We start from the raw sequence: 24,745 nt of genomic DNA, 5'->3' as shown, positions 1-24,745 counted from the left end.
CAAATAACGCACTAATTGCGCGGCCCGTTAACCTGCAGATGACGCCACTAGAGGACTCAGCATCTGCTAATTGGTACAAACAGGTAACAGCTGCGCTCGCGGAGTCGCTGCCAATTAGCTGTAGGAGCGCAGGGCCGCCGTCTCCGCTCGCGTGTTGCTGGAACAAACGAATGAGGAAATTGCTCCTTGACGATTCATGACGTTGTCAAGAAAAGGAACCCAAGCAGAATCTGTGAGTGTTACTCATAATGCCCTTCTCCACCACATGTTGGAGAGCAAGCTCCTCTAGACCCTCACAGAGGCAACCCAATAACAGCAGCATCTGATGACCTTTTGCAAGAAGGAGGGCAGTGAAGGGTTAAGTAGCTGTTTGGAGTTTGTTCTGTTCAAAAAATGTTTATTATAAATGCTATTATGAATCAAGAATAATGACTTAGAAAAAATATGGCCTTTTGGTGGAGGACTTGGAGCATGAAGTTTGGATATTAAGCTGTTTTCAGTGGTTTGTAGCAGGGTAACTTTTACTGTATCAGTTCAGGGTAAGTACTTTTATCAAGGGTATTATCTTGGGACAGGGGATTTGAACCAGGGACCTTCGAACTACAACGTGACCACTGTAACCACTCTGCTACCTGCTGCCCAGATTGTTGTAATATTTGATGCTTTAAAAGTCTTTCTCATACCTTCAGGGTCTAGCAGTACAGTTGCAGTATTCCTTATGCACAAAACAGTTGCTCATTAATACTATTTACTAATGTTATCTTTGTCTGTCTTGGTGCAAAGGCAACAAGGTTTTTAAGTATTTGAAGAAACCTGCAATGACCTCCTACAGTGTCATTCTTTTTCAGGAAAAATGCAGCCATTCGTCCCCCTGCAGGTAAGGCCTGCGTCCAGCTAGTGGCGAACCCCCCGCCCCCCCGGGACATTGTAGCTTCCGCGACCAGTGCCCGTCCCCGGGAGGCAGAAGTGCGTGCGCTGGCCCTCGTGCCCTGTGGGCTCCTTCGCCTTCCACGTAGTGAGCGGGGGGGGCTCTGGAAGCTGTACTACCTGTGTTTCCATGATCACATGTTGGTACTGTACTCTGTTCTACTTCCTATGTTGTATCTTTATACCACATGTGCTCCTGTCACTTTTTTTTGAATCGCAGACACAGTTGCAAACATAGCTCTTTGCATACAGGCCTTTCTCACCATCGTCCAAGTTCTTTCTAAAGTCTACACTTGGAAAAGATTTTAGAACTATGAATTGTCATTTCTTTAATTCTTACTCTTCTGTGTAAATGTAGAAATTAAAGATTTCTTATTCTACACTTAATATTTTTTCTTAGGTTTACTGCGACTGTAAGGTAACAACACATAGAACCCGAATGATCTGGTGTAGTTAAATTTGGATATAAAGTTTATGTCAGGTCAGACAAGTCAATGCAACATACTCTTTATCCCAGCCTCTCCATGCAGGTTGACATGGTGATGGGTTGAAGTGAACATTTCCCTTCTTTCAGAGGGTCCATGTGAGTCCCAGCACGAACATATATAAAGGCTGACCCAGGGAAACTCGCATCGAAGGCTGTGTCCCAACACATGGGATGTAAGCGGTGTCCTGCTCATCTTGCAAACATCCATACCCTACCACAGCCATCTAGTTCCTCCCAAGCCCATCTAGCCTTTCCAGTGACAACCCAGCCCTGCCCTCAATCACCCTTCCTATGAGTGTCCAGCCCCTCATTCATCCATCCAGCCCCTCCAATAACAATCGAGCCACTTACAGGGACTTCTGGATACTGCTATAGACGCAGCCTCAGTTAGAGGATTCATGGTAGGAAGATGGTACAGGTAGTAAGGATTTCGTCGTTGTCAGAACGCTTCTGGTTCAAATCCCAAATAAGACCCACTTTGTGTACTCATCTGGAAAAAAAGTATATCTGTACTAATGTGAAAAAGGAAGAGTGCCCAGACAGAAAGGCAGAGATGCACGCATAATTTTTTATTTTGACATGGAGTGTCTCAAAACACTTGCTCTAGAGATGTCAATTTGAGTTGTACTGAAAAGTGATTTAATTACAAAAAACAACTGTGTGGTTCATTTCTAATATAACAAAGTTGTATTATTTAATCCATAGCCAGAACCAAAAGACTCCACAGTATAAAAACACCTTTGTTCATTTCCATAACTGCAAATATGGCCAAAATGCAAAAGTTGTACTAGAAAAATAGAGATATTGCCTTTACATTTTCTCTAAAGCAATGTACAAATGAGTAATTTTTTTCTGTTTAATGTATTACATTAGAAAGTGAGTTTCATGGCCTGACACTTCAGACAAAATCAAAACTTATCTTCCCTGAGTAAACAAATCCTGTAAACATAAATATTTGACACAATACTAGATCTGAGATAAAAGGGTTGGGGGTGGAGTTATGGGGCGGGGTTTAACAGGTCTGGCAATTGTGATTGGACAAGTGCCTGTCAGGTTCCTGCAGGTCATTGGTTGCTGCCAGTGAGGCGTGTGCCAATTCTCCAATCGCCATCAGCACTCAGGAATTCCATCATGTGTAAAGTAAAGAGCCGGTGAGGTGGGGGTGCTGCGGACGTATGTGGGCGGGAACTGGGTGACAGAGGGTGGTTAGTGAAACAGCCAGGTACGACATAGAAATAGAACAGAAATCACCGAGAAGAGATTCTGATCAGGAAAAACAACAACCTTCATGGATTTATCAGCCCAGGTGTGTCCATATCTGTGGCCCATTAATTATTCTGAAACAATAATACAAAAAAAAAACGCTTTTCAGACCGAAACTGTTACACTTGAACTGCTGAGAAAGACATTTAATATAAGTTGCTTTGGCAAAACAAAGAGTATATTATTACTGGTAAAAACACAACTAATACCATCTCTATTACTAATATAAATAATAATTATCTAACTTCACATGCAAGAGTCAAGGAAATACAAAACAAAAAACCTCAATTTTTGCACCTGAGTCGCAAAAAGAAAAGTTATTTGGAATTGTTGTTTGGCTCATGTTAAAAGCAATAACAACAATAAATAATAATAATAATAATAATAAATGTAAAGTCCTTTACCTGCATTTGCTCATAGATCCACCCCAGGAAGTAGGTCACATTGCCATATACCCCCGGCTTGTTCCTCCAGGCACATCCCAGTCCCCAGCTGGTGTCCCCTACGAGCCACCATAGCGGGCCCTGCTGAACCACGAGGGGACCGCCGCTGTCCCCCTGCAAGACACAGCCACGAAGGAAATGTTAGGATGGAGGGGCTGACAGTCGGGGGTGTTAGGGGAGAAAACTCAGTTATTTCTAACTTTAAGTGCCCTCTACCTTGATAAACAAAAAAAACTGAAAAAAGTCCTTCCAATTAAGCATGAAGTGTGAAGGCCAGCAGGTAGGGCAGCAGTTGGCATTGTGGTTAAAACTTCCACCTAGCATGTGAAGGACACATGCTTGAAACCCCCCTCCTGCTGTAGCACCCTCGATCATCGTATTTACCCCGAACTGATGAAGTAAAAATGACCCTGATCCATAAATGTGTAAATCAGTGTAAGTAACTGAGCACTGTAAGTTGCTTTGGAGAAGAGTGTCAGATAAATAAATGTAAATGTATCCTTATGACCCAACAAAATTTTAGACCACTTCAAAGGTGATTTAAATAATTGCTTAAAAGAGCTAAAAATCTAAATCCACACTTGAGTTGTGATGTGAGGCATCTAAAATAATGAGATGTTTACTATTATGATAAAGTTTGTACACCAAAAAAAGTTATAGCGCACAGAAGGATTTTTTCTTTACAAAATGAGCAGAAAAAAAAAATCTGTGCCCTTCTTTAAAATCAATTCAAACACATATTTTAGAAAGGTGGCCTCTTAAGTTCGTTTTAGTGACATTTCAAATACGTACAGACTGTAGAATAACGTTCAGTTAAACTCCTGGATGCAATGAGGTTTCAAGCTTTTCCATTTTGTTTCCTGCTGCTATAAAATATGTGAACACTATAGGAAGGGTCATTAATCTTGTATAAAATACTGAAATAAACATTTAAAAAAAACCTAAATCTTAACATAAACTTATAAACGGAATAAATGAGGATTTACACATCTGATTCTCCGTACCTCCTTGGTTTAACCAGGGCAACTTGGGCTTCACCTATTTTTACACCTGCGCTACCTGTGCGTTTCTGCTACACACGATTTTACCATAATATCATGGTAAAACTAAAGGGACACAACGGCTTCACATTCTTCCAAGCAGCACTGTATACTGGCCAATATTACCGTGTTAGTAACTGAAATGCGACTGTATTTGTTCCCACCTGACAGGCGTCTACTCCTCCATCCAGGTCACCTGCACAGATCATGGAGTTCGTGATCTGGCCGTTGTACACCTGAGGACTGTTGCACGTGTCCCTGCTGATCAGCGACACCTGGACTTCATTCAGCCTGTTCGACGGATTACCTGGCAAAAAGTCAACCGCAGAAGAAAAATTTACGTACACTTTCACATTTATCTGCCACTTTTCTCCAAAGCGATTTACAGTGTTAACCTACTTACAGTGATTTACCCGTTGATACAGCAGGGTAATTGTTACTGATTCATTTAATACCGTGAGCAAGTGTTCTGCAGCACAAGGTGGGATTTGAACCCAGGTTTTTCAGATGGAGAGCTCTAGTCACTACGCAACCAGCTGTTATAGGATTTTAACTACGTGACATGAAGTCTCCAGTTTGAAAAAGGTAAAATAAGTAAAAGCTCAGATATAAGGTCAAACGTTGGATTCTGAACTTTTTCTTGCAATTAGCAGCGTGGGATTTTTAAATGAAATACTGCATTCAGAAATGGGGCTCCTCACCCCCGCTTATGGTGGCCCCCCATCCAGAAATCCAGCACGTCTGTGGCGGGACGAACTGAAGACCCTCATTGGGCAGACACACCGGCCTAATGGTATCTGCAGAAAGGAGGAGCACTTAGAAACACATTAAGAACTTACACCTGACCTTCAAATGATGAACACGGCTGGGAACAGAAATCTGTTCATAACTCATTTGGTTCAAAACTTTAGTGACGTTTACCACTAAGTCCCAGCCAAGTAATTAATACATAATAATTAATAATACAGATGTCCAATTTATTCACTGGTTAGGCATGTAAAATGCTCACATACAGCAATAAGCTACAAGACGTTTTAAAACTGAAATTAAAATGATAGAAAATAAAAAAAGATTATCTCAAAGCTCCTATTCAGTCCTGACTGTTGACCGATTCATCCCAAAAACATGTGTAACATTCCTCATCTTGTCGCTGAGAGACAACACTCGGGAACACCAGATACGAGCTGTAAACACTGTGGAAGTGAGTTGAATTAAGACCATCCCACACTCCTGTTCTGTTTCGGATCTCTTTACTGCCACCTATGGGTTAGGCGGTTAAGCAGAGGCAACAGAAAAGCAAAGTACTGTACATCTCAAAGAAAAGAACAGTGAGCGCATTACATCAACAGAAGGGGAGACATCCTTGGATGCAGACACGTGATTCTAGAGTTAATTTGTCACATTCCACCATCTGAACCAGTTCGCATCACATCACAATTTGTAGGCACCAATTATTAAACATAAAATTTAAAATTAAATATAAATACTTACACATTTATCGTGCGCTTAAGAGATCAGTGGAAAAGTGAGTCCAAAACAGGTGAGTTTTAAGGCCTTTCTTAAATGCAAAGAGATATTCAGCTTTACAAAACTCACACACACACACACACACACACACACACACACACACACACACACACACACAGTCTGAAACCACTCATGTCGAGCGGGGTTGCAGCAAACTGGAGCCTAATCCAGCAGCACAAGGTGCAAGGCTGTAGGGGTAGGGGACACGCCCAGGATGGGACTCCAGTCCGCCACAAAGCACCCCAGGCCGGACTCAAACCCTAGACCCACCACACAGTGACTCCCGGCCAAACCCGCTGCACCACCGTGCCCCCTCCTTTACAAAAGAGGGCAAACAAAATCGTGGTAACTTCCAGTTTTACACAAATGGAAGAGACGAAGACTACCTGACATGACGAGGGGCCCCGCCAGTTTCATCAGAGCGATGTCGTTATCGTCCGTGTGGATGTTGTAGTTGTGGGAGATGACGAGTGAAACGGCGCTGCCGCTGGCAGAATACATCTCGCTCAGAGTGAGGTAGCCGGCATACACGGTCCACTTCCCTGGGTCCGGGCGCCTGTGGCACCCAAAACAAGTGAGCCAACGGGTGAGCGGACGTCCCGATGTGGGCGGGGCAGTGATGCGGACTCCTGCAGTACTCACTCGTGTACGCAGTGCGCGGCCGTGATGACCCAGCGGGGTGTGACGATGGAGCCGCCGCACAGGTGCTTCGATTCAGCATGCAGGCTGACCTGCCAGGGCCACGCCCCTCTCTGGGCCGGCTGCCCCCCGACCACACGCGACGTCGGGACGGCGGGTCGAGAGCCGCAGTCTGGGGGCGGAGAACGAGACTGGCGGGTGAAATGCACACACACGGGAACAAGACACGCTCCTCTGAAACTGGCTGAATTCACAGCAGGGTATTCTAAGAGTACACCCGTCCCTTGCCTAGCAGTGTTCATTTGCACTGCGAAATCACCACGTTTGGCGAGGTCCTACTGTCAGAGGATTGACTTGATTTGATATTTCTTATGGGAAAAATATAACAATAACCTTAGGGTTAGGTTAATCCTAACCATTACTGTTTTTAAATATTTGTGCAAAAAAAAAAAAATCACTAACTTCTGCAACGGTTGTATTTATTGTGCAAATAATTAAAATTCTTTTAAGTATTTTTTGTCGGTAAGTGGTTATTCAGCGTATGGGGCGGTGGCTGTACCTTGTGGCTCTCACCTTGTTGACCTTGCCTGTTAATCACTGCTGAAACAAAGGAATGGCTTACCAATGCATCGGAGTGAGATGATGGAGTCATCCGGGCAGGAGTCACTGGGGGGGTAAAACAGAAAAACGGTCAGGAACGGTTCACTTACGTTCTCCGGAGAGAAAGAGGGGTGAAATACCGCTTGCGGATATAGTCTCTGCCCCAGTGACATCAGGTACAGGGGCCAAACCCTGCCAGTAACCAAGTGATGGAGGACACGGTCCATCACCCGCCTGGCACCTTTGCAACATGTACTTACTTTAGTATAAACGGTAAAAAGCACCAGAGTTGCAAAATGAATTTTAAAAACCTTAAATTGAGGTGTACAACTTTCTTACTGTTGCCCATGATGTCACACGATGCAAAACATACGGTAAAAACATCATAAAGTTGTAGGATTTTATATGGAAATGAAAATTATGAGTATGGATAGTATTTTCAGCGTATGGCTGCAATTGGCGAGGAGGTACGAGACGCATCGTGCGCGAGTCTCGCTGGTAGGCGAGACCATCGAAGAAAACATAGCTGCTGAAGTGAGCGTTAGTGAATGTGGTCCAGAAATGGTCAGGAAAGTATACCGTCATCAACCACACATGAGGTTTTCTGCGCAATGGTGGAACGTAGAGTTGAGCCTCACACCGGTTTTGTCCTCACAGAACCAGTGCAGTCGCTTCTCTCACTTCCTCGTGTCTTCTGTGATTTTCGTTGTTAGAAAGTCCTTGAAAGTGCTGCCAGCTGGTTTTTTGAACCAAGGCAGGTCCGGTCCAGGGGAAGATCACCTGACAACATTAATGAAGTTAACTGAGGGGGTGTGGCTAGTAGGGGGACGGTGGCTTTTGGGATGAGGGTCCAGGCACCAGCTCAGTCAATGCCGGTTATGACCGCGTCCACTTAGACGAGGTTAGGGTCGGGGGTGGGAAGCATCCCGGGATATGTGGTCTAAGCAACGCATTTAACAGTGGGGCCCTGACACGGTCATGTGCTGTGTGGGACTGGTTTCAGTGGTTAAGGATCCAGATTTGCGGCAAAAAAAAAAAAAAAACCCAGAGAAGCTCAGGTGTGCAACAGCGTCTCACCTGCTAGTGAGGTACCTCTGTACCAGCTCTCCTGATGTCCATCCCGGCTGCAGCCTCACGTAGCCATCCGATACCTCTGGACTGTCCTGCAATCGTGTGCTGCTGACGTAGGTCTCTCTGAGGAGCACAATTTTACAGCAAGTCAAGAGGCTGTAAAATATAACTGTGCTGGCTCCTTGTGCGAACACATTTCCAAAGATTTTTTCAGTTTACTTATTATTGATTACATTGTCATCACATCCGTTTTCTAAAATTCCTGCTCGATGTAACTTGACTTTATATGTCCAGCCAACAGATGGCAGTAAAGAGCATCTAAACAGATTACCGGCGTGTAACCGCTTCATTCAACTCAATTCCACAGTGTTTACAGCTCAGGTCTGGTGTTCCTGTGCGCTATTGATCGCCAACAAAATGAGGAGTGCGGTACACGTTCATGCAATAAATGGATCAATCAGTCAGAATTTAATAGTAGCTTGCATACAATTTATTTTTAATTTTAATCCATTTTTTAATATGTTTCCTTTGTAATGCAGCACAGGCTTTCTCAAAATATTAAAATAAAAAAGTTGTGCAATGTGTTTTTGTTTATTATATCTATATCTAAGATATTTATGGAACCTAAGCAGTGAGGAGATTGAGGTACATCTGTACATCTGTTATTCTGTTCATACGCAGTGAGCTGAAAAAGCGACTTTGGAGTTAGAAACAAAAAAGAATGATAAACAACCCACACTGACACTTTTGGAAGCCGATTTATCCGTGGCGAAGACTCACCCCTCGTACCCCATCTGCATACACGTGGCCCTGCCGTGTTGATCGCTCCAGCCGTCAAAGCACACGGCCTTCCAGGAGCCGCTCGGGGCCCAATACGCCTGGAGCACAAAGTCGGTTCCGTAGAGGCGAACTGGAGGACAGACAGAGTGAATGATGCTCACGACAAAAACACTTTTCATCCTATTATCTGCGCGCTTGAACTCAGGGAGGCGCCTGACATTCAGAGCTGAGCCGCTCCACCCCCCGCAGCAGGTACGTACAGCATTGGGCTTCATCCTGACTCCCCTGGCAGTGTGGCGTTCCGTCACACCACTGGGAGAAGTCCACGCAGCGGCCTCCGTCCGCACACCTCACCTTGCAGCTGCAGTTGTGCCACACTGCGGGCGCAAAACACATTCCAGGAGCTCAGCAATTCCGTTACAGTGGGGCTGCTGTGTAACTCGAACCTGCAACCATTCCGCCACAAATCAAAACCTTTGAGCTCTGCACCACCTACTGGCCTAGGGGTTTATTAGACAGCAATGACACCATGGTATGTTTTATCCATTATTTTATGATGAGGGAGCATAGTGGTTGAAGCCCAACCTTTGGACTCAGAGAACCCAGGTTCAAATCCCACTCCTGCTTGATCAAGGTACTTACCCTGAACTGATGCAGTATAAATTACCCTGATATGTAAGTCACTTTAGAGAAAAGTGTCAGTTAAATTAATAATTACAATGACAATAACAATAAGAATGACTACTTGTGAGTCTAAAGTGGTATCAGGTTATGTAGTGTTATATCGGTCAAGATTCAGTCTGAAGGACCAGAGTTTGAATCCCATCTCCTCCTGAACTAATGATCAATAGGCTGTCAGTTGAAAGCAAGTTCACCATCATGTGTGTAGTATCTTCCGTCAGTTAATAACAGTAAATTATGGAATTTAGTTTGTGCAAAGGTCTCTGTTAAAGGACTGAATGACAGAAGGGTGTCAGGACACTGGTGGGCGGAGCCACTTACAGAAATACCACAGCAGAACCCCTGCGACCGCCAGGAGAAGGCATACGGCCACAACAGGCAGCACCACCATCAGCCTGCGCTTCTTTCTCGCACCCTTCGTCGTCCCTGCAGCCAAAACAAATACAACCACTGTACTTCACACCTGGGCTCAACCTGCAGGTTCTAGGATCCAATCCCAGATGTTTATGGCTATCAAAATTTTTATTGCTGTATCTTAAGTGGCAGCATATAATGATTACAGCCATCATGCAGATGAAGGACCCAGGTTCAAATCCCACTTCTCCTTTAGTACCCTTGATCAACGTACTTACTGAACTAATACAGTAAAAGTTACTTTCCTGTATAACTGGGTAAATCAGTGTATAATTATAAATTGTTGTGAACGTTGCTGTTAGGTAAACGAAACAAATGCCATCAGTAAATTTGGGGAAAAGAATGATATTAAATAAATAAAATAATAATACTGCAGTTAAGGAAAAACAACAGAGCTTAAGTGAAATATTGCCCAATAATTTAACGTAATAATTATTACTCAGTGAGAGAGATGGGCCGCCGTGTTAATGGTCCGTTAGAGTTGAGGAATGCCGTTGTCCTTACTGCTCTGTGTGGGGTCAGACTGCATGCCTGCAGGGGTCAAGGTGGACGGTGGGTTGGCTGTCCGTAGGGTGTACACAGGAAGGCTGTGGAGCGGACGCTGGGGTGCATCGGGGGGGCACCCCTCCCCCTCATGAAAGCCACAATTCGCGTAATAGGCTGTAGACCTCTAAGAGGGATAAATTGAAAAGCCTTTTATTTTGCTGCAAACTGGTCATAGATCATGAGCAAAGTACTGTGGGCTACACAGAAAATATTAATAACACCGTGGCCCCTCATATTACAAACAGAAGAGTTACAAATTCATGAAGATTGAAACATTTTCCGGTTCTTTTATTATCTATTTCCTAAAATTTCTGTCTGCAGTGGAGGGAATTCAACCTGTATTTACACTGTAGGCTGATAGATGGCAGTAAAGAGCACACAAGAAAGAGTGTGTGACCGCAGTGGTTAAACTCACTTCCACGGTGTTTACAGCTTGTGTCTGGTGTGCCTGGGCGTCGGTGATCAAGGAACGTTGCACGTGTTTATGGGACGAACGGTCGAAAATCAGCATTCAGTAGAAGTTCGTGAAGACCATGTATTTTTATTTTCTGTCATTTTAGCATTTTGTTTTTAACATTAGTTTTAAAATTATCACAGCTCAAAGTAAATTCAAAAAATCAAAATACACACACACACATTTTCTGAACCACTTGTCCTATACAGGGTCACGGGGAACCGGACCCTAACCCAGCAACACAGGGCACAAGGCTAGAGGGGGAGGGGACACACCCAGGACGGGACGCCAGTCCATCGCAAGGCACCCCAAGCGGGACTCAAACCCCAGACCCACTGGAGAGCAGGACCCGGTCCAACCCATTGCGCCACCGCGCCCCCACCAAAATCAAAATATCGATGTTCAAATTATTTTTCATATATTATAGCCAAGTATTATAATTTTTGTAGACCTAACTTAAAAGTAAATCAAATAATGTTTGTAGTCACTTTGGAGTTACAAACACACATCTGGTCCCAATTGTGTTTGTAAGTTGACAACCCGGGGCAGTAATAACAATAAAATTTGTTAATAATGTGGGACAAGCGGTTCAGAAAATGTGTGTGTGTGTGTGTGTGTAAAAGTAAAACAAATGGCTGATTTTTATTTGTCTTCAGTAAGAATCTCACTGTTCGACACATTTACCTGTCAGTCATGTGACCTTACAGGAAAAGGCTTCTAAAACACTGAATTGCATAACATCATGTTTTGATTTACTTATTGAAACTTTTTAACCTTGAAAATGATACAGTTTACTATACATTCCAATACACATTAAAATATTTAGAAAGCATTATAAAATAACACAAAGACATAAGGTTTTTACCGGATTCGTTGGCATAATTTCCTTCTAAGAGCTGAAAACCCGGGTTATTTGTCTGAAAATACTGACTCCTTTTACAGACCTAGACAAAGTCCAGTTTAAAAAAAAAAAAAAAAATCAGTGTTGCTTATTCTGGCACCTCTTCTTATAACATGACATTAACATGAGTAATCGGGCATTTTCTCAGTGAACTGTTTCCGTCTCTCTATTCTGAGATTGTTCATTAAATTTACATTTATTCATTTCTTTGACACTTTTATCCAAAGCAACTTACAATATTAAGCTACTTACTTTACTGGAGCAATTTAGAGTAAGTCCCCTGCTCAAGGCTACTACAGCTGGAATTCAAATGTGCGATTTTTGGGTCCAAAGGCAGCAGCTCTGATCACTATGCTACCAGCTGTCCCAAATTTTAAAAAAATCAAATTATCACAAGAAAAGGTGGTCAACGGATTATAGATTCTTTCTGAAGTGTAAAGTTATTCTTTTAAAACAGATTTAATATGTTAAAAAAAATCCATGACCATTTTACACACGTGACTCTTTTACTTAGTAGGCACTTCATAATAAATATGTATTTGATATACTGAAAAATGTGTAATATGGTCCTACCTGAGCGTGCTTTATGTTTCAGTTCCCTGGATTTCACCTCCTTTCACTGGAGATCAGTTCTGCTCCTCCTACTCCTCCTGCTGCTGCTCGGTTTCAGGTAATGAAAAGCCAGACGTGACTGCGCAGACCACACCTGGGTCCCTCTGTCCTGCTCTCCAACAGGTGACAATTGTGGTCTGTAAATGTGACCTCTGGGCCCGTGAACACCACCCGGTACGCTGAAGTCTGTGGAGTTTCTCCAGGAAGACGTGAGTACAGCCCTTCAGAGAACACTCTTTCTTCGAAACAAGTTAACCGCACGGTTGCTTCGCGGTTGTGTCACTCAGCCGTGCACCGAAACAGGTGTGTCCAACAAAACACACTACATCAGAAAGGGAACGCTGACCTGTTGAAGATCTAAGCGGTTTTCTCATCTAGGGATTGACCATGATTAGGCAGACAGAGCCACGTGTGAGCGCTGTGCAAGGATTCGAGGTGCCTGTGAAAGGCACATCCTCACCTTGTGTTGCTCTCAGCACTGGAGAGGAATTCCACTTTTATGCCACAGATTTGACTGTTTTCTGAGACAGTTTTCAGAACAGCTTCCAAAGTTAAAATGTCAACAAAATATTTAAAAAGTCTGATTGAACCTTAAAGACACAGCTAAAGGTTTGACCGTTTGTGGATTATATTTTTCGTTACCACCTGTAACAGTATGCGTTATGTTTTTTATAAATGGAATAATCCTGAGTACAAATATTAAATAAAAAATAGAAACTGATATAAAAGGTGTTTTTCTTAGAACTGAAATTGTGTTTCAATGTAGACAATATTGATACTACATTACATAAACTTTATTACTTCCAATGGAAATTGCACAATAAACCTACAAGTAATGATAATATTAACAATGAAAACTGAACTATGAGCCAGTTAAGGAGAGAAAAGCAGAGATTTGTGATGTGACTTAGAACTCAAAATCAGTGCACTGATGGTCAGGGATGGACTTTACATGCTGGGTGTCACCAATAATGAGGGTGCTGGGGAGGTGTGTGAGCTCTTTCCAGGTGTGTGAAAACCTCACAACATCATCATTCCTCCATTGCAAAACTGTCCTCCTGTGAATCAGTTACCAGGGGCCTGCAAGAGCCATATGAGCCGGAGGGTGCCGCCGGCCCCTAGGACATTACAACACCTAGAGAATAGAACATCCTGTCAATAATTAACAGAAGTTCCAAGTGAAAAATATACAATGGATGTAGAAATTTAAATGACATACACAGTACACACTCTCTTTTCAAATTCTTTAGCCCTTAACATTTAAATTTTTTTGATGACCAGAACCCAACATGTATAAAGATGTCAAATGATACTTGCAGGCGTGGTTAAAGGCTTGTGAACTTATCTTTAACTTATGTAAGAAACAGAAGCCAAAGAGACTCTGTCCCCCATGAAACTCCAGTGGATATGGTGGGAGGGGGGGTGGAGTGTAGGAAAGGGATGTTGTGCGCCCTCTCATGGCAGCTGAGTACAGACAGGAGGAAATTAGAGAGCAGATTTTGAGCTAGCTTACTTTTGGGTTCACTTGTCAGACATTTAACTTTGCAAACGTAAAGGACTGTGCGTGAACATGTGTCCAACATGTGACAACTATGTACACTGTTTTAGAGACAACCACTCATTTAGATAACACTTTTCTCTAAAAAGTGACTTATACTGTTTAGGTATATCATAAACATTAGTGAGCCAACTTCAAAATATCTCGTGTTCTGTCAGAGGCTCTAACCACCGTGACCCTGTATTGGACACATTCCTATAGATAATGAATGAAAATATCAGAGACAATCTAGAAATAATTTGTTAGAAGACAGTGTTCTGACTGCTGTGCATAAAAATGGATTTTATTGTGGCATTTTAACTAATTTGGAATCTTGTTCATGAACTTTATTTCACAGCAAGAAAAGGGAATTCGACCCCATCCCAACAAGAATTTTCTCAATGGGGTGCTTTTACAGAATATGCTACATTTACATTTAGTCATTGACCAGATGGTTCCCTCTAAAGTAATGAACAATGTATGGCTGGTCTCATTTATTAATACTAACTCACTATCATTTTCAACATTTACTACAGTTCTTCACTGTCAAAAGTTATGCATTAAAAACATTTCTATGGCACATCAACAAATCCAGATCACCAAAGTGAAGAATAAAAAGATCACTCTTGCCAAAGGTCTTTATTGACAAGTTACTGCTGCAGAATGAGATGTTTATAGGATGTAGGAGCGACTTCTGAGTTAAAGTACATGAAGTGTAACAGTGAGAAATAAGGCTGATGGTTCGACGAGAAGTCTCATGTAATAAATAATAGAAGCTCAATTTGATACATCCACCTGCACAACACACAGCTGACATTCAGTGCGTCCAGGCAGTTGATCGGCTGGGCCTGAGCACCTCATCCACAGAGAACTTCTTAAAATCTTTGGATGAGGATCGATGAGGCCCCACCACCTCCATTGCAGATGCCTGCAAGTCCATACTGGCCTGGTTTCAGGTTGTGAACCATGTGACCAACAATTCGTGCTCCAGACATCCTGCAATGGACATTTGGTTGGAGATTAGAAGGACGACCTCATGAAATGGCTTCAAGCAATTAATTGGATGAAAAGTATGCAGCAAATATAGTAGATGTGTTGAAGTTCTGAGAATAAGTTCAGACATATAGAATTGCACAGCATATATGCAGGCTGCACTTGCAATGCTTATTGGGAATGTACAAAACATCTTTAGATCATGATACAATGAGTACAGTAAATATTTTAGCTGTTGTAGATATTCCAGAAGTACAATTTACAGCTCAGAGTGAATAAAAGTGAATCAACAACAGACAAAAGAACTTTAGATACACTGCATTATCTAAAGTTTGTTTGCCTCATAACACCTTTGTGGTTCACATCCCTCAGGTAGCTGCTCGTAGAAGTGATATTCAAACAGCAAATATATAGAGTCACAGAAGATGGTGTTAGATTCTAATATCAGGAGAAAGGTGGGGAGGAAAAATGGCTCTGAAAGAGATGGGTTTGAGACTCTTCTTAAATGCTGAGAGATTCAGCAGTTCTGAGGGACAGAGGGAGTTCAATCTACCAGATTGGGGTCAAAACTGAATCTACAGACTTTAGATTCCGGACTACTTGTGAGCAGAACCCCCAAGCATCTACACCTGGAGGAGCTCAGTGTTCTTGCTAGAAAGGAACAAGGTTGAGGGAAGTTCCAGGTACATACGAGCTGTGTTAGCTAATGTGTTTTGAGTACAAACCACAATAGTACCACTCACCCAATGGGATGGCCAAGAGACACTGCTCCACCATTCATGTTGACTTTGCTGGGGTCGATGTCCAGCATCTTGATGTTGGCAAGGACAACCACACTGAAAGCCTCGTTGATTTCCCACATGGCAATGTCCTCTTTCTTCACACCACTAGTCTTCAGGATCTGAAAGAATCCAGGATCCAATTCAGGATCTGAAACAATCTTTTCTGTCCATGCCATTTTAAATACAGCAGAAAGAGCTTTGCAGAGTCTGCACCATTCAGAACACAGAGACACATTTCTGTGACAATATTGCTGTGAAATTCACCAGCACTGGATTAACTCAATGAATGAACTCAGCTTCCATAACAGAGCTGAATATAACCTGAACTTTCTTCCCCAAGAATAGTAGAGAGACATAAAATGTGTGCTTTTTTATGAATTTTTATGGTCAAGGCAGACCAACCTTGGGCACAGCAAAGGCAGGAGCAATAGGAAAATCAATGGGAGCGACTGCGGCATCAGCAAAGCCTGAAGAGAGCGATAAGTCTGATCAATGTCCTGAAAGCAAAGGGAAAACAGCCAGAAACAAACAAACCTCAGCCACCTCACTGACACAGGGGTTGGGAGCACTGGGGAAAATGTCAGTGGGTCTCAGGAGAAAGGTGAGTGACATCGCCCTGTTACAAAAAAAACTTGTGCGCCATAACATCATGGTTTAGGGTAAAAAGAAAGGCAGGTCATACAGACAATCCTGGCCAGAGGAGTGGCATTGAGCCTCTTGGCAGCATCGGTAGTCATGAGAACCAGGGCAGCAGCGCCATCGTTGAGCGTGCTAGCGTTGGCTGCTGTCACGGTGCCTGAGAGAGACAACGATAGCATTGCAGGTTGGCAGCTGAAGTATGACGACAACATGAAGACTCTGCCTGCTGCCCAACCTTCCAGCTACACTGTGACAGGTCAGATGCTCACCGTTCTCCTTCTGGAAGACGGCCTTCAGTTTGGGCACTTTGCTGAAATCGACTCGTCTAAATTCCTCATCTTCGCTCACAACCAGGTCAGGCTTTCCTGCAGGGAGCAAAATCATTTCCATTCTGTAACAAACCAGCAAGGGTAACCACCAGAACTTCAAAGAACATATATTGGAGCTCTTCACCTTACAAACACAACCAGGGCCAGACATTTTTTTCCATAACTCAATTTGTTCAAAACGATCACTTTTACCTCCAAGTTACAACTGATAAAAATTAATACAAACATCCCCTAATTTATTCACTGGTATAGTTCTTTAGAAAACAGATAGCTATAATAAGTGAAAAGAACTTTGTAAGATTTTTATAAGCTTCAAGCCACATTCTAATTAAAAACAATTAAAATAGAATTCACCTGTTTTCATAAACTCCTATTCAAGGCCGATTGCTGACTGATTTATCTAATAAACACATATGCCAAACGAAACACTCATCTTATTACTGATCACGAATTCAAGAACAGCAAACAAGCTGCGAACACTGTGGATATGAGCTCAACTGTCTCGGTGCATTTTATTTCCAGCTAACTTTCAAAAACAAAAATTAAAAATGAATCAATGGAATAATGATAGTATTTCAACATTTGTAACTCAAGCATTCCTAACAGGAGGGACCAGTGTAAACATATCCCACACTCCTCTTCTGCTTGAATTCTCTTTACTGCCATCTATTTGCTGAGCAGGCAAAACAGGTCATGTTTGCTCCACTAAAAAGAGAAACTAGAAAACTAATGTGGAAAAAATGCAATACAAAATAAAACTAGAAAATGTTTGCATCGTTACTCTTCTTAGGACAAGGAGCCAATATATAATGACAAGAATATGCCAAAATTTATTTTTTGGTGTTCTCATTGCAGTAGGAGCTTACATTATTTATAAAAAAAAGTATATTTCCTTCTTGTTACTAATAAACACACATCCACAGACTGAATGAATTTACCCCGCTGAGGGATGCTGACTGGAACGACCTCCTTGGCAAGCACACCAGACTCCCATGCTGCTTTGCTGCGAGTGTACGAGCTGATAGCGTACTTGTCCTGCTCCTCCCGGGAAATCCCACTATTCTTCGCTGTGTTTTCAGCACAGTTACCCTTGGTGAGAAATTCAATCATCTTTGTCATCATCTTCCTCCATCAGTGCAACAAATACCACCAGAGAAACCATGGGGCCCACGGTAACAACCCGGCTGGCATGTCCTACGTACCATGTGAAACTTGTTGTAGACGTCAGTGAGTCCATCTTTCACAATGAGGTCCTCCATTTTCACTCCCCCATAAGTAGGCATCTCCCTGGCCATGATGTATGGGACATTGGACATGCTCTCCATCCCACCAGCCACCATGACATCCTGGAGTGGAAATGTCACACCAACCCATCAGAGGGAAAGTGGACCACCGTATCTTTGTACAAGGATCTCTCCACCCTCTGGAGGAGCTCTCATCAAGAAACAGCTTGGGGGACAGGGTTTGGACAATGTTTATGGGTTATTACTGTCTCTATCAGGGGGATGAAATCTGTCTGGAACCCAAGGTCCTGATTATACCCACCCCTCTCTACACCCCATGGTTAGAGCAGTTCCCCAGCCATAGAAACCATCATCCTCCATGACTCTTTGGACATTCTGGTTGGTCCAGTCCCCCTACCTGGTGTCCACACATAAGACTCTGAGCAGCCAGCATGACAGACTTCATCCCCGAGGCGCACACCTTGTTCACGGTGGTGGCGGGGGTAGAGATGGGAAGGCCTGGAGGATGGAAGACACTATGAGCCAAGGAAATGCAGCCAACCAAAGAGCAATTAGGTTTCTATCAAGTGTCCATTTCCATTCAAAAATCAGTGATGGGTCTTTTGAAGGATAAAATACTTTCATGTAAACCTCTAAACACAAACTATAAGTACTTTCAACATACTAAACATAAAAAAGTCAATCACTCATCAGAAATAATTAGTGATTAAGGTCTCATTAATTCCCCTGGTGTCTTCAATACTATTATTACCTTTGCTATTATCAATTTATTGTGCGTTACCTGCCCCAAGCAGTGCTTGTCTGGTGGGCGCCTGTCCTTCTCCCGCCTGCAGCACATTGCCCATGTATACTTCCTTCACCTCCTCAACAGGGATACCTGACACACAGCAACATCCTTACTGTGCCTCGAAGTCTTTAAGTCAAAGTGTTCATATTTGTGCAGCTACTCATACGGCTGCAAATTAACTGCCGGTTTCCCGGCACCAACGCACATTAAAATACATTAATTAGTCCTAAGCGTCACAGAAGCTGCGCTACCTGCTCGCTCCACGGCCCCTTTGATGGCGATGGAGCCCAGTTGAGTGGCAGGGACTGTGGACAGACTGCCCATGAATGAGCCCACAGGGGTCCGGACGGCACTCACAATCACTACTTCCTAAGGAAAACAAAGCTCATAGGGTTACGACTAAAATATATACATACACGTATTTTTTAAACGTGTTTGACACTATTGAAAGTTTCCACTATGAAAAGCCCAGAACTACTCTGTTCTTGCTGCTTTATATAAAATCACCCGTTGAGTAGGTGCAAATTGCCGTGAGAGTGGGAGGCAAACCAAGCAAAAATAAATATGCAGTGAGACATGTTTGTGGATATTTATATAAATTGAAAAACATGCAAAGGCAACATGTCGGACTTCATTCTTTAACCTATTTAATGGATTTAACCCTTCATATCCCAGTCAGATGCTGCCATTTGACCAGTTTATGCATTTTAACCATACAAAACTGCCAGAGGGTGTCAAAGGGTTTTAAATGTATGGCCTCGATTTATTTTGAGCAAAATGACCAGTTTAAAAGGTTTCACCCATAAAAACTCCAAGTAAACGGGGTCACTCGACCAGTTCTAAGGGTTTTCAATGAATGTACAAACCGCAATTTTGTGCACCGGCGTCGACCCTCCAGTTAAGATAAGAGCTACAGCCCCACACCTTCCAAATGTCAACTGACAGGGTTTTAACTTCACAAAATCCAGTCAGATGGTTTAATTTGACAAGTTTAAAGTGTGTGAACTGTACAAACGTGAGACTGTCGTGGGATTTGAGATTCTTAAGGTTTATACTCACATTTAAAGGGGGACGAGACGCATATGTCCTGCACACGTATTGCGGTGTCTGAGGAGAAAAATACGTTTAGACTCTAAATTAGAGTGCAAACCTTCAACTACACTTTGCGTTGTAATAATTGTGCATATTGAACGACGATGCATGATTAATTAAAAATAACCCAGCATGGCTGCATAAAAAAATTATGTCAGACAATCAGAAGAGTCAGTCAGTCACAGAGAGTGGGGCCTGTTCTTCTTCAGCACCCTCGCTTCTCCGGCTCCAGAGAACATAGAAACTGACGTGCAGCGGGTTCTTTACTCACCAACAATCGCTTGCAGACGTGTCTGCGAATTAAGAAAAGACCCCTGGATGACATTATGGACGAGAACTGACCAACCGACAATTGCAAACAAGGCAGAAACCTGGACGCAGGAATCCCTTTCACCTTCAGCTGTACCGTACGACCGACATCAGGAACCAATCAGAGCGAGGGGCGTTAGCCTACGTAATCAAAAACGCGCCCGCCACGCGGAGCCTTGTGGTAAATGTAGTCCGTTCGTCAAGCCAACGCAAACGTGCAATTTTTTTTTTAAAATGGACACTTCGCCTATATTTTTTAAATAGTATTTATTTTGTGAGAATACAAGCTTTTCTTTTTGCTTAATAAAGTTAATGAATTGATAATTAAAGTCGTGTGTTATAATATAACTGTCTTTGAACTTTTTTAAAGTCATTTATATAATGTGAATTTATTCAATGTCCTGAGTTAAGTGTGGCCCTGATATCACATAGGCTGTTGCATGTTATGAGGATCTCATGAGGAAACGGGCAAACACAAAATGTGTCCACGTGGGTGCAAAGAATCAACAGTGTTGGTATCATTTTCAGTTGCTCCAGTGACCCCCAAAGGTGAATCTGGTCAATATTATTGAACGCTGTGATTTTTTGCCACGTGGACGACACAGGGTGGCTTTGAAGATGATCCAGCCGTTGTCTTTGTCCCTTCAGAGAACCCGTTCAACGAGGACCGGGTTCTACAACATTGGGTCACAGTCTTGTTCGGGAAGGCATGATGCTGCAGGCAGTGGTTTTCAACTGCTTTGTTTTTTTTTTTTTTTGGCTACTTACACTGATATACCCATTTATACAACAGAGTAATTTTTACTCTCCCAGTTTAAGTAAGTACCTCAATGAAGGGTACTACAGCGGGATGTGGTATGTGAGCACAGGATCTTAGTGTAACAATGGTTAAAATGGATGAGGTAATGTTTGTGTTTTGCTTTCACATAGGATGTTAATGTAAAGGTTGCCTAAACTTGCTGGTAGAATTTCTCATATTTTCAAAACACTCCATTAATTTCCAGGATTTAATGAGAAGTATTGTTTATTTAGGAAAGTGAAAGTCAACTTTATTTTCAAGTTATTGAAAAAGTATTTAACTTCTAAATATATAAGGTCATCATAAAATAGCAGATTACATTATGAATACACTGTTGCTTTAACCACACACAAAGGAATTAAATACAAGACTTAATAGCAATCCAACCATCCATAGTTCAGAAGAACCCGATTGATTCTTTTTGTCTTATATATGTATTCCGTCTGTCTGGGTCCTTCAGAAAAGTACAGGTAACCTGAGGGGGTAAAAAAAGTCTTTAGAATGGAGGGAGACATATGACAGTTGGTGAGCATTAGTGGACAGCTAATGCTCTATCAGTCCATACCAGAATTCTCGAAGGCAGCATCCACTCTGTTTCCAATTCCTGGGAAGTCCCAACTAATTTGCCTTGGATACCAATGGTCCATCTTCCTCTGGGCCTCATTGTAGCTGGAGAACATGTTAAACCCTAAATTTGAAGCAACTACTGCTCATTTTGTATTATATTACAATAAATGCAAGGTTGATCTAAGTAAGTTGTGCACCAGCACCACAGAGCTCACCTCCAATAGAAGTTCTTCACAAAGAAGAGTGTCTTCCTAGTAGAAGCCACGTACACTGCGGCATCTAAAGCTGTCACCCATGAAGGGAAGCCGAAGTGGGAGATGGACTTGGGGTAGCCAGGCTGAAGAGTGGTACCTTTTGTAGCCCAGAACTGTTTACCTGTAGGTTGTTGTGTCATAGAAAAGAAAGAGTAAGTCTTAAAAGTCATCCTAGATGTGTCTGAACTATAATGATTTGAGGAGCAGGTATTATAGCAAAAAAGGCCTGCAGTGTGAAACAAAAAACTTCACTAGTTCTCTTCCTACCTTTGTACATTTCATTTGAACACTTACCCAATTTTTGTCGTAGAAAACATATCAAATTTTTCACTAAGTAAAATAAGTCTGATCAGTAACAGTCTTCCTGTGTCTCTTAGGCAACAAATTAGAGTAAAACGTGGTTTCGCAAGCTGATTTCATTATTTCTGTTGCTCATTAAATGCCTGAAGATTAGCTAATGTACCTTGGAAAAGATAAGCAACATTCTTATGTGTGTCTTCATAGGCGGCATCAACGGTGCTGATGGAAGACCATGTAGATTTGATGGATTTGAACTGGACACCCCTGAACAAATTACTCTTCTTCCAGTAGTACCTAAAGGACAAGCCCAGGCATGTCAGTTATGCTAGCTGGAGGTGACACTGCATGCAGGCAAAGATGTGGCACTGGGAAAGCTATTTATTTTTGGAAAAAGTCAGGAGTGTGTTGTTATCTCACCCGTTCTTGAAGAAGTAAAGTTCCCTGCGAATGCTGGTAACAGCATCAAACACAAGGTCACGGCTGCAGCGTTCTGACTCGGGGTTAGGCTGAGGATCCGGATTAGGTTTAGGATTTGGTTTAGGACGTGGGTTAACGGTTGGAGTTCGTACACCTTTGACATAAACATCAGAATTGCATTTGATCAGTCTTTCTTGCTTTTAACCGTTCATGTCCCAGTACTATGCTGTGTATTCTCTTGTATGGTCACATACTGACCGTACAAAGCCTGGACCCCTCTTCTGTCATCTTTAGGCAAACTGTATCCTCTGGTCTCCACATAGCTGTAGGTGGGGTACATCAGAGCATTCCGGTCCTTTGAGTGATCCAGGCCCAGAGCATGACCAAACTCATGGGCAGCCACCAGAAGAAGGTTAATTCCTGTGAAGAGTGGAGTACAGTTACAGGTTCTTATGCTTAAAAAAGGTAAAATATAGTTAATTAGTGCAAGGCCAGACATCCCCACCTTTTCCATCTAAAGTCCATTGTTCATCTTCATCAAAGTGTGTGTCGCCACCTTGGTTGGGTCCTGGAGAGTTGGCATGGGCCAGAACACCACTGGGGCCATCAAAGGGATAGAAGTCGCCGTGATCTGAATGTTGCAAGGCAGGAATTGAACAAGATGCTGGTAAACCACAGCCAACACATGTACGGGAAACTGAGTCATAGGATGTGGGTCATGCATGCACGCTAAGTTCCTACACACTTACATCTGGCTTTAAACAGGATCATGATATCTGCTGTGCCACTGAAGATCTGCTTGAAATCCAACGGGATGACATCACTGTAGAGCTTGAAAGCCTGGGCAATGGTGGCATCCACTTGTCTTTGATTCATGTCTGACGTGTATTCAGTTATTCTGTGTCAATAGATGGAGATAATGTCTGAGTGTTATCAGTATTTTTATAAGATTTTTTTAATGGAAAATAAAGCTGCTCTGCTTTGCTTTTCAAGAGAAAATCCTACAACTTTCAAAATATATTTCAATTAGATCTACACTAGACTAATATTTTCAATAGATGATGAAGAACTTTGTGCTGGGTGAGAACCAAAACAATGAGGGGTCAGACATCACTCATGAAGCTAGGTCTGTTAGGAGAGCGACCTGTGTTGTATATCACCTGTATGTGACCATGCTCTTCTCCCACTTGGGCTTCCCATTGAAGTGTTCATAGCTGCTCACGTCAGAGACCCCACATCTTGGTTTCTTCATCACCTCCAGGGTGTTTGAGTCCAGGTTTCCTGTCACCTCTAGGCCAAAGAAGTCCTGCATGGTCTTCAGCCTTGTTGTAAATTGGTCCAAGGACTCACTCCTGCTCTTTGCTTCTCTGGTGTAGAACTGGGAGAGGTACTCCTGTGTAAAGGAAAGAGTCCAAAAAACAGTAGGGAAATAAGAAATCCACCTGTTCAGAATCCATCACTCTAGTCCTTGACAACCCATCTCTATTTTTACAGCAAAAATACTCAAATGCTGTAAGTATGTTGTGGAAGGCTATTTGGCTCATGTCCAAACAGCTCTTACAAACATCGGCTTACCCTTTGCTCATGTTTATTGCAGTAATACAGATACCTAGAAATGGAGTCTACTGGCACTTAATAAACAGGCTGATAAGAAGGTGATAGTGACAATAGAATTCAATTAACACACCAGCAACTACTCTGCAGCCAAAAAACAAAACGATCCACATTCTGTGTTTTACATGTATTAATGAGAGTAAGGATAGGATAGGATAGGATAGGATAGGATAGGATAGGATAGGATAATACTTCATTAATCCCTGCTGGGAAATTCAAAAAATAATAATAAGAGATTGAGTCTCTATCAAAAATTATTGTAGTATATTTTTATTCCATTGTTTTTCTGATGCCTTTATCCAAAGCTGCTTCAATATACAGAATGGATTTTTTTTTTAGTTTTTAGGCTATAAACTTTCTCCAGGGCACAACAGGAGGTTCGCTTGTTGTCCGTCAACCTTCAACCAGCTCCCTGAAGCTCTGCATTACCTGCTGTACATCCACACCTGTGTTAACCTCTGTAGCTGGATGGGAAGGTATGCGAAGCTGGTACTGTGGATTACCTCAGCGATCACTCGATCTTCAGGAGACAAGGTGGAGTCTTGATCCGCTGTTGGAGCAGCCTGGCAGAGGGTGAAGCCCACGATCACGAAAACTACGCTACGAGGCAGCATCTTCTACGTCCACTGCTGCGGAGGAGACAAGAAGTTCCTCCAAGGCGCACTTCGCTCCCTTTTTACCTCTGAAATGTGGTGGG

At 42.6% G+C, this 24,745-nt stretch overlaps 3 protein-coding genes across 8 annotated transcripts; all 3 read right to left on the bottom strand.

Annotated features, from left to right (window-relative positions):
- Nucleotides 1–1,974: 1,974 nt before the first annotated feature.
- LOC108921358 (transmembrane protease serine 2-like) lies at nt 1,975–12,728 on the bottom strand. 6 transcript variants are annotated; one of them, XM_018730820.2, is made up of 15 exons: nt 12,347–12,728; nt 11,738–11,816; nt 10,834–10,866; nt 10,377–10,542; nt 9,780–9,884; nt 9,038–9,154; nt 8,778–8,907; nt 8,004–8,120; nt 6,949–6,992; nt 6,330–6,498; nt 6,074–6,243; nt 4,862–4,957; nt 4,325–4,467; nt 3,082–3,234; nt 1,975–2,751 (listed from the first exon to the last, which is right to left on the bottom strand). In XM_018730820.2, the coding sequence occupies exons 2-15, from the start codon at nt 11,750–11,752 to the stop codon at nt 2,743–2,745; spliced, it is 1,467 nt and encodes a 488-aa protein (XP_018586336.2). In that variant the 5' UTR covers nt 11,753–11,816; nt 12,347–12,728; the 3' UTR covers nt 1,975–2,742. The 6 variants fall into 6 exon arrangements, with proteins under 6 accessions (XP_018586336.2, XP_018586337.2, XP_018586338.2 ...); XM_018730821.2 differs by lacking the exon at nt 12,347–12,728 and adding an exon at nt 12,026–12,057; XM_018730822.2 differs by lacking the exon at nt 10,834–10,866 and having other exon boundaries at nt 12,347–12,724.
- Nucleotides 12,729–14,205: 1,477 nt separating this feature from the next.
- acat1 (acetyl-CoA acetyltransferase 1) lies at nt 14,206–20,207 on the bottom strand. The gene is made up of 12 exons (XM_018730997.2): nt 20,060–20,207; nt 19,756–19,803; nt 18,948–19,065; nt 18,691–18,786; nt 18,307–18,407; nt 17,868–18,011; nt 17,604–17,754; nt 16,606–16,701; nt 16,380–16,493; nt 16,100–16,164; nt 15,659–15,816; nt 14,206–14,918 (listed from the first exon to the last, which is right to left on the bottom strand). The coding sequence occupies exons 1-12, from the start codon at nt 20,111–20,113 to the stop codon at nt 14,798–14,800; spliced, it is 1,266 nt and encodes a 421-aa protein (XP_018586513.1). The 5' UTR covers nt 20,114–20,207; the 3' UTR covers nt 14,206–14,797.
- Nucleotides 20,208–21,173: 966 nt separating this feature from the next.
- On the bottom strand, nt 21,174–24,745 carry mmp30 (matrix metallopeptidase 30). Its single transcript, XM_018731051.2, has 10 exons — nt 24,552–24,745; nt 23,595–23,827; nt 23,184–23,332; nt 22,940–23,065; nt 22,693–22,854; nt 22,435–22,588; nt 22,181–22,311; nt 21,679–21,838; nt 21,462–21,565; nt 21,174–21,371 (listed from the first exon to the last, which is right to left on the bottom strand). The coding sequence occupies exons 1-10, from the start codon at nt 24,660–24,662 to the stop codon at nt 21,268–21,270; spliced, it is 1,434 nt and encodes a 477-aa protein (XP_018586567.2). The 5' UTR covers nt 24,663–24,745; the 3' UTR covers nt 21,174–21,267.

The sequence above is a fragment of the Scleropages formosus genome, chromosome 25, assembly GCF_900964775.1.
Source record: "Scleropages formosus chromosome 25, fSclFor1.1, whole genome shotgun sequence".
Lineage (NCBI taxonomy): Eukaryota > Metazoa > Chordata > Actinopteri > Osteoglossiformes > Osteoglossidae > Scleropages > Scleropages formosus.
Note: the sequence above shows the minus strand (reverse complement) of the source record. Positions and strands in the feature narration are given on the sequence as shown.